Consider the following 12,957-nt stretch of genomic DNA (forward strand, 5'->3'; position numbering starts at 1 on the left):
ATTAGTCTCATAAGATGTCAATATATTTAGCCGTACAGCATTTGAAATATATGTGCACAAAAGTTACATCAGCTAATTTTGATATATGGTCTTTGTTCCCAAATGGTTCAATTGAAAGTAGGGGTGCCTATTTTATTATATCCAAGTATACTATACATTTTAATTAAAATTAATTCCGTGTTGTCCTTTTAAAAATATTGCCTTCAAGAATTTAATTACTCTGTGTTAGACTTTTGGAGGCAAAGTGTGCTTGTGCACAAATGTATTTCCTTAGCTTCTTATGATCATCACAATGTGATAGGTGAGGTGTAAGTTGGAGATTGTAAAATTCAGCGTGTGTAAAATTCAGCGTGTGGCTGTTATTGGCTCCTAGCAAGTAAATCATATGATATGTTCACCCCTGGCAAAAATTGTTGGTTTTTTTCCCTATGGCTTCCAGTAGCAAAGAAAACTGGCAGCTTCTGTTTGTGGTACGCAAGTTGTGTGATGAAGTCACTTCTGCTGGGTTAAATGATTGTGGGTGCCATGAGCCTTGGTGGTCATTAAATGAGTCACAGCCACTGTGAATGTGGGGAGTTCTGTAGACTCAAGCCAAACCAAGCCAAAAAGCACAACTGTATTTGGATAGTCAGGGTTTTCCAGCAGAGACACCAAGTACTTTTCTGAGTGTTTTCTTGCCAATGCTTTTTATGGTGTAGGAAGAAAGGGTCACAACCCAAACCTTGCTACAATGAGAATGGAAATTAGATTTTCTTTTTTTTTAAATAAAGACCTCATTGTTTTTTGTTAGTTTCTGAGAAAATATCTCAATCCAAAAATAAAAGATAATCCAGCTGTTTTTGAGATGAAACATATTTTTCTTAATATTTTACAATATCCCCAAAATAAAACAGAAAAAAAGAAAGCAGAGACAGTTTCATGCAAAAACACTCTCTTGAAACAAAGATTAGTCTCTTGCAGACACAAGGGACATTGTTACGCCAGTTGCGCCCCTTTCTGGACCGGGATGCCCTATGCACGGTCACTCACGCACTCGAGACGTCTCGCCTGGATTACTGCAATGCTCTCTACATGGGGCTCCCCTTGAAGGGCATCCGGAGGCTGCAGTTAGTCCAGAATGCAGCTGCGCGGGTGATAGATGGAGCCCCCCGTGGCTCCCGTATAACACCCATCCTGCGCAGGCTGCACTGGCTACCTGTGGCTTTCCGGGTGCGCTTCAAGGTGCTGGTGACCACCTTTAAAGCGCTCCATGGCATCGGGCCGGGTTACTTACGGGACCGCCTACTGCTATCGAATATCTCTCACCGACCCGTGCGCTCTCACAGAGAGGGTCTCCTCAGGGTGCCGTCAGCGCGGCAATGTCGTCTGGCGGCGGCCAAAGGGCCTTCTCTGTGGGGGCCCCCACCCTCTGGAATGAACTACCCCCCGGTCTTCGTCAGCTTTCGGACCTCCGGACCTTCCGCCGCGGGCTTAAAACATATTTATTTAATTGTGCAGGGCTGAGCTAAATTTTAAATTACTGGCTTTTAAATTGGCTTTTATTCTATATTTTTAATTTTAAATTAACAGGCTTTTAGAATAAGTTTTTTAACTGTTTTTATATTTTTTATATTGTATTTATGCGTTTTTAAATGCCTGTACACCGCCCTGAGTCCTTCGGGAGATAGGGCGGTATATAAATTTGATCAATAAATGATCAATAAATGTTACAGTGAGAGAAAATAATTAAAATCAGTTCAAAAATACTTTTGAAGATGCATTATGCCCAGTGATTCCATAGTTTTTTAATGAGCTAGAAGCCCAGGATAGAAACAGCTGTGTAAGTTTAATTCTTCATAAGAACAATTGTGTATGTGGTTAAAGATCCAGATCAAGATATTTCAGATGCCTCCTTCTGTGCATCGTTGAGTCACGCTCAAGAATCAGTCAAGAATTCTAATGTTGACTCATTTCCTCTATTGATTCACAGCTCAAAGATTATAGATCATGCAATCTGGGATGGAGAGGTGGATACACATACAAATATAATAGGTGAATCTGCCAACATGCAGCTATTTCTAACCAATGTTCACAGTTATGTTTGCTCGTAATGGCTAGTCTTTAACACTTTAAGGTGCACTTTAAGGTGTTGGTTATGACCTTTAAATCGCTCCATGGCTTAGGACCTGGGTACTTACGGGACTGCCTGCTGTTACCACACGCCTCCCACCGACCCGTACGCTCCCATAGAGAGGGACTTCTCAGGGTGCCGTCCGCCAAACAATGTCGGCTGGCGGCCCCCAGGGGAAGGGCCTTCTCTGTGGGGGCTCCCACGCTCTGGAACGAACTTCCCCCGGGTTTACGCCAAATACCCGACCTTCGGACATTTCGTCGCGAACTCAAGACTCATCTTTTTATCCGCGCAGGGCTGGCTTAAATTGGGATTTTAATGTTTAAATTTCTTAATTTTAAACGGGGTTTTCTTAGTATGGTAAATTTTAATCATTGGGCTAATTTAAAATAAGTTTTTTAAATCGTATTTTAAACTTGTATATTGTATTGTCGGTTTTATTATGCCTGTACACCACCCTGAGTCCTTCGGGAGAAGGGCGGTATAAAAATCAAATAAAATAAATAAATAATAAATAAATAAACATATAAACATGAACTTACAACTTCTGTTTCAAGTCTGAGATCACAGTGGGATATGAATGCATAATTATCTCCAAGGATAATTGAAGAATGAATAAAGAACTTCAAGTGAGAAACACAACGGTGTTTCTATTTACCGGTAATACTTTTAAATTTATTTTTCCCAAGGGAATTCCTGGGATCCCTGGAGTTCAAGGAATAAAAGGAGACAAGGTATTTATCAGGATGTAGATTTAATATACATTTCCTTTTTTTTTTTTTTTTGCTTTAAAGTACTGCTGCCGCAGTGCATTCTATAATCAATAATGTTTTGTTTTGTTTTTTAAATTTATCCTAGGGTGAAAGTGGGCTGCCAGGACAAGAAGGAACAAAAGGATCGCCAGGGTTACCTGTATGTTTTTGTTATTCCATTTTTTTTGAAGAGGGTGTGGCAAAATGCCATGGTTATGGTTCTGTATTATACTTTGACAGCAATTGTAAAATCCAGAAGTCTGAATGAAATGATTTCAAAACGAATTCCTTTGACAATGGCTGAGCTTGAAAAGACAAAGATGCTAGTTTTAAAACAGAGAAGAAAACCAATATAACCTCATGAAAACAAATTAATTATGCTGCAGATGCACTGTCCTGAATTAATGTATACTGAATATGGCATGGAAATTGAAGTTAAACACTTTTGGAGACCATTCGCTGCCTTAAGGATGCTTTCAAATGTTCTGCATGAGCTCTTAACAGGACACGTGTTTTGTCATGCACTTAGTAGGGAACTTGAAAATTATGATTCTTTTCATCACACTGAACTGTTTTATAACAAGGAGGCGCCTCTGTTCTGACCTGTTAATAGCTTCCACAAAATGATTCCCTTTCCAGAATGGATGGTACGCTAATTTTGAACAGATGGCAACTGTCACCAGTGTAAATTCAAAGTGATGGGAATTCTTCGTGTAGACATAGCTCCATTTTAATAGGGAAGGATTTTGGAAGAGGCTTCATCTTTCAGTTGTAGGTTTAAGTCAAAAAGTACTACAATACTTTAAGGAGAGTTGCTTTGCTGCATGCTGGTTATGGTTTCTCCAAGATGGCTTCTACATGTACAGGAAGCACAGTATCAGTTTGAATAGTACATTTTCCAGATCATTTATTGTGATTACTGGTATGTTTCATTTTCTTCTTCCCTGATAGGATCCATTTACTTTCAAGTGCATGGAAGATTTAAATATTTAGAGCGGCTGAAGAGAAACCAGCCAGAATATAAAGTGAAATTTAGTTGCTGTTAGTTACAGTAATTGTTCCAGAAGAGAATGGATGAAAATCTTGTTGACAATTAATATGTAATTCCTGAGGGAAATTTCATCAGGAATAAGAAAAAATTATTCCTATTGTAGTTGCCAGCTGCAATCATTTATTGTTATATTTACCATTAGTAACTCCAGTTTTGGAGAAGGAAGCAGCAATACTGTATTTTAAAAACTTGCTTCATTCTTGTTGCATTATTTTTGACTAATTTTGTAAAACTGCTACATTATGAGTAGGGAGGCAGGGGACTTTCAGATGTTGCTGCATTATATCTCCTAGCATCTCTTGTGTTTTTCAGTGCTGGCTAGGGTTGATGGGAGTTGTGATTTAATAGCATTTAAAGGGTACATGCCCTTTAAAGAAAAGAAAAGAAAAGATAAGATAAGAAAAGCCTATTTGCAAAGAATTTATATCCTGAAAAAAGACTGTCCTTAAACTTAGATGCAGAATATGGGATTGGCCCTTTTGATTTTGTAGGGAACATGCAGCGATTCTTCTGTTAGTTTTATGGATTCTGCAAGATTTGGGGGGTTTTTTAGGCAGGAGGCAGGCTTTTTAGCCATGGCTATCAATGAAACCAAGCTTGGAAAAATTCTGTTTCCTACTTTAATTCTTTCTCTCTTTTGTTGGCTTTGCCTGTGGCTTATGTCAAACTAAGTGCTTCTTGGTTTATCATAAGCCATGTTGTAAGATATGTATACATTTAGTACCAGGCTTTTCAAATGGACAAAAAAAATTATCCTAGAGTGGCATGTTTCACAGGCGTTATGGCTAGGCCAAAAAAGGTTAAATCACCCTGTGATTCCCATGAAAACAGAATTATTTGAGCACTTCGTGCTTGCAGTTAAATTTAAGAATGTACTTTTGATAATCTGTTTAGTATTATGCCTGGTTTGAACCTGAGCCATACATAAAGTACCAGTTACATGCACACTTGATCAATTATAAACAGAGGATTTTCAAGCAGAGGTTTGAAATAGGCTTGCAAACCTTGACTGGCAGGAAGCCAATTTGAATTCATTGTACTTAATGCTTGGGCAAATATAATGTAAACACTGATCATGGGAAAGGAAGCAAGGGAAGGAGCGAGTGTGTATCCCATGTGCTAGTTTATCATTTGTATATTTTATAACTGTTGGTAATATCAAATATTTATGTTCTAACTTTTCTTAATTAATGGATCATTGCACTTAGGAGGCACTAACAACTATGTAGCTTTAATTGGCACTTGCAGAGGAGAGAGAAAGTTAATAATGCCTTAGTGGAGTTAAGCCCAAGTTTCTCTTGCAGTTGTCCAAGCAGGATCTCACTGTTGCTGCTTATCTTGGAGAAACCTCTCAGCATTTTTCCTGGTCAAGCACTTCACACAATATATTTTTGGATTTCTCTCTGCCCTTTGTTGTTTAATTTGGTTTCAGTGTCAAGTTTTAAGTTTAGTATTGATGACAACGCTGTTTACTCAACTCCTCATCCATCTCTTATTTCTCTTTTCCGTTGTGAGGAAATTTTTCCACTGTACTGAATAAACTGAAATTGTATGCATATAAAGCAGAATGGATTCAAATGAATATGGACTCATGGAGTAGTAGAAATGCCTGATTTTTAAAGCAAGCATATTGTCTCTGAAAGAGCACTTCCTATTTTGGAAAGGCTGTTAGGAAAACAGATTACCATTCTCTGAATAATAAACATATAAACCTTATATGTATTTGTATTTGGAAGGAATTAATGATAAATGTTCAATTGCAAGTATAAAAATATAAGGCAAAAAAAGGCAGAATGCAGTAACAGGGCAATATATGCATAGTTTCCATTTGTGTTATTCAAATGTAAGAAATGAAAGAGTTCATGTTAGAAGAAATTATAACATAATCTGTAGTGGTTATGTTCCATCTTTCTCATTTTTAAAAAGAAATCTTGGGGGTTGTTTATGTATATTTGTTTTTGTTTCTCAGGGTCTTCCTGGACCTGAGGGATCATCAGGTTTACCTGGAGGGTCTGGTCCTAAGGTATATTTTCTGCCTTGACTTGTAAAAAAGAAAATCTTAAAAAAACATTATCCAAATTATAAATAGACAAGAGAAAAATCAAATATATGAAAACTCTTCTGAACTCTAGCATAGTGAAGTCAATATTTGGGAGTACAGGAAGCTCAATACGTGCAGGAAATACAGGACTTTTTAAGATTGTTTCATTCTGTCTAAAGTTGAACCAACAGTCCTTTCCTTAAATTGGAAGGAGGAGCAAGAGTTTGCACATCTGAGTAGGCGAAGCATATGTGCTTCTTGTAAAAATCTTGGAACATAAAAGTCTGTGCATTGAAGCTTCTATATCCATGCTTATTTTGTGGGATTTTGTAACTCCCATAAACTCAGTGCTGCAGTCTTTCAATGCATCTCCTGCATGTATGTAAGAAATGGAAACAGAAGAGGTTGTAAAATGAACTGTAACTATTCCCCTTCATTCTCTAATATGTTCCTCTATTCTCTTACATGCACCAGCACACTCACTCAGATACAGCCACAATTCATGATACTATTCTAAATCACTCTGCATTCATTACAATAGGGGAATTTCAGAAAAGGGGTAGCTCCTGAGAGGAGGAGTTGCAGTGATGTAACCTGGTTTATTCATTTAAATTGTCTCTCTAAACATTTTGTACAATTTGTTTTCATAATCCCATTAACTAATTAAAGTCTCATATTTACAGGGCAGCAAGGGTGAACAAGGACCACAAGGGAAATCAGGAATTCCAGGTACCAAGGTAAATTTGGCTAAGTTTCAGTGTGTCGTGTGAGGCAAGGAACTACATTCTTCGGTTAACATAAAAACTATGCTTGCTTTGTGTTCAGTGTACATTTCTCTCTTCCTGAAATGAATTTGTGATTACTTTTAAAAAAAACTTAGCTTCTCCTGATAATTAAAGGACAAACTGCCTATATTAGCTACTCCTTATTAAAATAAAAAAAAATATGAGCTATGTTTATGGATGGAGTTCCCTTTTGTAGAAGCTCCAGGGATGTATATGTTCTGGGATTGAGGGCCAGTATCCACACACGGTTACTCAGGTCTCGTACCTCTTCTCATGTTAATTTTTTTCACTTTTAATCATGGCTCATGTTGACATTTCCACAAAGTTTAACCAGGGCCCTTTACATCTAACATTTGTGAAAGATACCAATTGTTGAAAGTACAGATAGTCCTTGACTTATGGTCATTTTTTTAGTGACCATTGAAAGATATATTGGTGCTGAAAAAATGATTTATCACCAATTGTCACACTTACGACTGTTGTAGCATCTCTGTGGTTGCATGGTAAAAACTGGGTGCTTGGCAACTAAATTTATGATGGTTGTACTGTCCCAGGGTCCCATGACCGCTGTTTGCAACTTCCTCAGGCAGCTTCTGATAAGCAAAGTCAATGGGGGAAAGACAGATTCACTTAAAAACAGTGTGGTTAACTTAGCAACCCTTGTGATTTGTTTATCCACCATAGCAGAAAAAAAAATGCACTTAACAACTGCCTCACTTACCAATGAAAATTTCATTCCCAATTGTGGTTATAAGTTGAGGACTACCTGTACCTAGATTCTCAATGAACTGGTGGGGAATTTGTTGGCTAAACGCTTGTAGCAATTAGAAATGAGGTGATTTTTTAAAAAATGATTTACCACTGCAGTTCTTTTAAACGTTAGCATAAATCAAGTTCTGAAATCATTTTATCAGGATTGTGATAGAAGAGCTGTGCTTTTATGTAAATAGTTCAATTTTCTTATTGTTGATAGATATTTTCAGTATTCTGAGCAAAGCTAAGAATAATGAATGTGCTTATGAATTTTTATCAAGTTTGTTATGTTTACAGTTCATTTGATGTTAAAATATCACAGGGATTTACTCTGTGCTGGGAATATTCAGAGAGAAAAAACCCTGAAAGTTATAGAATAGAATTCTTTATTGGCCAAGAAGTCTTCTTCTACAACAAGTGCTGGGAAATAAGGATAAGAAAGAAATACTTTGCTGGGGAAGTGGGACAGATGCCTACAGTATGCCCTATTAAAAATATGGTAACTTTCACACTATGTAAAAAGTTTAAAGAGCCATTTCATTCATGCACCTTCATATTGTGAAGAACCTCTTCTTAAGATTTTGCACAACTGTAATGTGAAGGCCCAGGAAAAAAGAAGTCCAAAGTCATTACCACCCATGTGCTTTCAAATCAGTTATTTGCAGAATTCTGTCCACAGCTTCATAAGAACAATGCATTTTCACAAGTTTCCTATTTATGGAGTTCTTTTTGCTTTCTTAGGGAGAACAAGGAAGACAGGGTGATTCAGGTGAACCAGGCTATCCTGGGATGCCTGGTCCTCCCGGTTTGAAGGTATGCCAGTTTTTTTTAAAAAAAATATTATTATGGACCTGTATTTCCTTTTATAACAAAGCCCAAAGAGTCAGTGAGCCTTTAGTTGTGAATTACTCTTACAAATGTAATACTTAAGACCATTAGACAAAAAGTGAACTTTGTCGTTACATTTCTCCCAATCAGAACCAGAAATTGCAAGACTCTTCTCATAATATATGATTGCGCTGATGACTGTTATCAATGAAAAGTACATCTACTTCAGACAATTCCCTTAACCTGTGATGATATGAATATCTAACTAGAATAATTTGTTTTGTCCCTGTGATATCAGTCCAAAGATAGAGATTAGTGGATTAAATTCCACGTTTGTCCTCCTTAGAAGAGAAGAAATTTTAGTTAATATTTATTTGTTTAATTTAGATAGCTTTGTGCCCATATAATCATAGTTCTTTGGGGGTTCTCATGTGTGAAATGCCACAAAACATAATAAAAACCCCAATGAATAATTTTATGTTTGAAGTTATAATAATGGTACTTAAAGACAGGTCCTTGAAGTTCTAGTCATTCCAGCAGACTGCATCCCTGCAGTCTTGTGATTGTGATCTGGGTGCTAGCAACAGTCTTGCGCTTACGATGGTTGCAGTATCCTATATATGTGATCATGTCTGTGGAGATTCTCAGTTATCCAGATCATGGTTATTCCTAAATTGCTTTTTCAATAGGCAACTGCACTTTTTTTGTTTTTCCTTGAAGATGTTTTGCTTCTCATCCAAGAAGCTTCTTTAATTCTTCTTCAGAACTGAAGCAGCTTCTTGGATGAGAAGTGAAATGTCTTCAAGGAAAAACAAAGTAAGTCAAGTTGCCTTTTGAAAAAGCATCTTTGGGACAATAATGTGATCATCATTTGCAATGTTCCTTGTTGGGTTCAGACAAGGAAAGTTAATAAGAGAAGATTGGAATTCGCATTGGTAAGTTCCTTGCACTCCAGTCCAAAAGGTGCTTTTTCAAGAAACAACTGGACTTTCTGGTTTTTCTTAGAAGACATTTTGCTTCTCATCCAAAAATCTTCTTCAGCACTGACTGGGTGGTGGGGAATGGAAGGATTTATACTCCTTGAAGACAGTTGGTCATTTGCATTCTTTTAACAAGTCATTAAGACCACCTGGAGGTTTATCTGTGTCATCAGATCACCTCCATCTGACAGGTGCAAATGGATGTGGAGCCTTCTTGGAACTGCTGAAAGAACTGTATTGTAGACTAGAGATAGATGATGTCATATTTCTCCACCTCTGTTGAGAGAGGGCTGTTCAATTTTGACATAGATGGCCTCTTTCAAACCAGCAGTTCTTTCTCTCCAGAATGTGGACTTTGCTGTCTTCAAAATAGTGGCCTTTGTCTTTTAAATGTAGATGGACTGCTGAATCTAGTCCTGATGTTTTTGTTCTCCTTTGTTGTGCCATGCATTTATGAAGTGATTGTTTTATTTCCCCAGTGTACAGATCTGCACATGGGTCACTGCATTGTACTGCATATACCAAGTTGGTCAGTTTGTTCTGGGTGTTTTATTGTTGGGGTGGATAAGCTTCTGCCTTAGTGTATTCTTGGGTTTGAAGTGTGCACGTATATCGAGTTGGCTGAAGATCCTCCTGAGCTTTTCTGATATTTCTGCAAGTTATAGAATGACAACCAAAAGTCCAGTTGCCTCTTGAAAAAGCACCTTTGGGACAACCATGACCTGGATGACTGAGATCTCCATGGACATGCATTCCAGTGGTTTTTTTCCCCTGAGATGCCCAGTTATGGCACCCATAGCATCCGTCTCTCCTGTGCTTGCACCGCACCTTGATGACCATTCATACCACCTTGCACATCTGGCAGCAGCCATCCCTGGCCCTGCCACATTTGTACCATAACTTGATGGCTACCCACACACCAACCTGTAATCATATCCAATATGAGCATGCTCAGGCCATTCTCTGACATCTGTGCGCTCTCAAGTACATTCCTCCACCTGGCAATAGCTATCCTCAGCCCTGCTGAGCTCGTTCTATGTCAGTCATACATGCACCCTTCAGTGGTGGGTTGCCCCTGGTTCAGACCGGTTCGGAAGAACCAGTATTAAAACCCGCAGGAGGCTCCGCCCACTAATCTGGACATCCTCAGGAAGCTTCTGTGCATGTGCAGAAGTGCAAGCACACGCATGGCCCTGTTGCAAACCAGTAGTAAAGGTAAGTAGAACCCACCCCTGGCACCCTTGTATCAGCAGTAGCCATTCTCACTCCTGTGATGTGAATACCATGCTGATCACTATCAGACCCTCCTGACCCAGCAGCGGGTCCTTGCTTAACTATCTGAAAAATTCACTTAACAATGGCAACTGGGACTTCTGGGATTACTGTTGATAAGCAATGCAGTCACATAACATCACATTGTATGATTGCATTGCTTAACATCAGAAATTCCGGTCCAAATTGCTGTTGTACCCTGAGGTCTATTTAAATATGAGGACAATTATACCCTGGGCTATCTTACACTGAATGGCTAAAGTCACCATTTCTCTTATCTCATCACCATCAAGTTGACCCTCACTTTAGGGTTAGACAGGACCAAACAATACCTCTGATCCCCACCTCTTAAGTGGTTGAGTAGAATGCCATAGATTAGGGTTAGGGTTTGAATTAGGATTTTGAATGGTATTGAAGGCCACTGAACGCTTAATATAGGAAAATTACATTTGAAAGAGTCTGGCTTGCATGGTATAATAACTTGGAGAGAAAGATATTACATGGCTTGTCATATCAATCTCTCCATAAGGCCATATGATACATGGTGGTGGAGATATGGATACAAAAAATAAGAATGGTAGTGGAGGGTGAAATTATACTTTTCCATTATGAGTTCTAATTTGTACCCCTCCACCACATTTTTTTTCATTTCCATCAATCCAAGGGCCATGAATATATTATGTAATATTAAGAAGTAAAATATTGCTTTTATCACGTTTACAATTTTCTTCCTAGTCTCGCATCCTGGACATAAACTGTTTCAACTCCTACCCTCAAAACGACGCTATAGAGCACTGCACACCAGAACAACTAGACACAAGAACAGTTTTTCCCCGAAGGCCATCACTCTGCTAAACAAATAATTCCCTCAACACTGTCAGACTATTTACTGAATCTGCACTATTATTAATCGTTTCATAGTTCCCATCACCAATCTCTTTCCACTTATGACTGTATGACTATAACTTGTTGCTGGCAATGCTTATGATTTATATTGATATATTGATCATCAATTGTGTTGTAAATGTTGTACCTTGATGAACGTATCTTTTCTTTTATGTACACTGAGAGCATATGCACCAAGACAAATTCCTTGTGTGTCCAATCACACTTGGCCAATAAAAATTTTATTCTATTCTATTCTATTCTATTCAATAGACACATTTATCCAAAGAACATAACATAACATAACATAACATCAGAGTTGGAAGGGACCTTGGAGGCCTTCTAGTCCAACCCCCTGCCCAGGCAGGAAACCCTACACCATCTCAGTCAGATGGTTATCCAACATTTTCTTAAAAATTTCCAGTGTTGGAGCATTCACAACTTCTGAAGGCAAGTCGTTCCACTTATTAATTGTTCTAACTGTCAGGAAATTTCTCCTTAGTTCTAAGTTGCTTCTTTCCTTGATCAGTTTCCACCCATTGCTTCTTGTTCTACCCTCAGGTGCTCTGGAGAACAGCCCAACTCCCACTTCTCTGTGGCAGCCCCTGAGATATTGGAACACTGCTATCATGTCTCCCCTAGTCCTTCTTTTTGTTAAACTAGACATACCCAGTTCCTGCAACCGTTCTTCATATGTTTTATCCTCCAGTCCCCTAATCATCTTTGTTGCTCTTCTCTGCACTCTTTCTAGAGTCTCAACATCTTTTTTACATCGTGGCGACCAAAACTGGATGCAATATTCCAAGTGTGGCCTTACCAAGGCATTATAAAGTGGTACTAGCACTTCACGTGATCTTGATTCTATCCCTCTGTTTATGCAGCCCAGAACTGTGTTGGCTTTTTTAACAGCTGCTGCACACTGCTGGCTCATATCTAGATGGTTATCCACTAGGACTCCAAGATCCCTCTCACAGGTACTACTATTGAGCAAGGTACCACATATACGGTACTGGTGCATTTTGTTTTTTTGGCCTAAATGTAAAGCTTTACAATATTCTGAAGTAGCTTTTTAAGATCAACTTATTTTCTTTTCAATATTATAAATTTACATTTGGGAAAATAAGCTATCCAAATGGAGTATTAAAATTACACATCACTAGACATCTTTGTTTAAAAGGACTTTTAGTGGCCTTTAGGGAAACTGGGCAAGAATTTACCTGAATGCAACAGTAAAATCCTATTTGCAGCTGAAGATGAGTGTCTACTTGAAGATCTTTGAGTTTTTGAAGATTTTAAATATTTGCAATACCCTTCCTTAACATCAGATTTTCTTCTTCTATCATGGGCTCTTTAATCAAAGCAGAAATATACACTGATACACTTGTTACTGCATTGAGAAGCTTTGTTCAAAATTGTTTAAACAAATAAGTATCCAGAAATGTGGGTGCAAAAGAAATTTGAACAATGATGAGGTCTAATGAACTGGCATGACAAGAGTGA

The 12,957-nt window shown here is 38.2% G+C and overlaps 1 protein-coding gene across 1 annotated transcript in view; it reads left to right on the plus strand.

Annotated features, from left to right (window-relative positions):
* The window catches only part of COL21A1 (collagen type XXI alpha 1 chain), a 116,438-nt gene that overhangs the window by 82,774 nt on the left and 20,707 nt on the right, over positions 1 to 12,957 (plus strand). Inside the window, exons 18-22 of the mRNA XM_058176888.1 lie at positions 2,800 to 2,844; positions 2,969 to 3,022; positions 5,883 to 5,936; positions 6,638 to 6,691; positions 8,234 to 8,305. Of these exons, the coding sequence (XP_058032871.1) occupies positions 2,800 to 2,844; positions 2,969 to 3,022; positions 5,883 to 5,936; positions 6,638 to 6,691; positions 8,234 to 8,305 (279 nt within the window). The remainder of the gene's footprint in view (positions 1 to 2,799; positions 2,845 to 2,968; positions 3,023 to 5,882; positions 5,937 to 6,637; positions 6,692 to 8,233; positions 8,306 to 12,957) is intronic.

Source organism: Ahaetulla prasina, chromosome 1 (assembly GCF_028640845.1).
Source record: "Ahaetulla prasina isolate Xishuangbanna chromosome 1, ASM2864084v1, whole genome shotgun sequence".
NCBI classification, from domain to species: domain Eukaryota; kingdom Metazoa; phylum Chordata; class Lepidosauria; order Squamata; family Colubridae; genus Ahaetulla; species Ahaetulla prasina.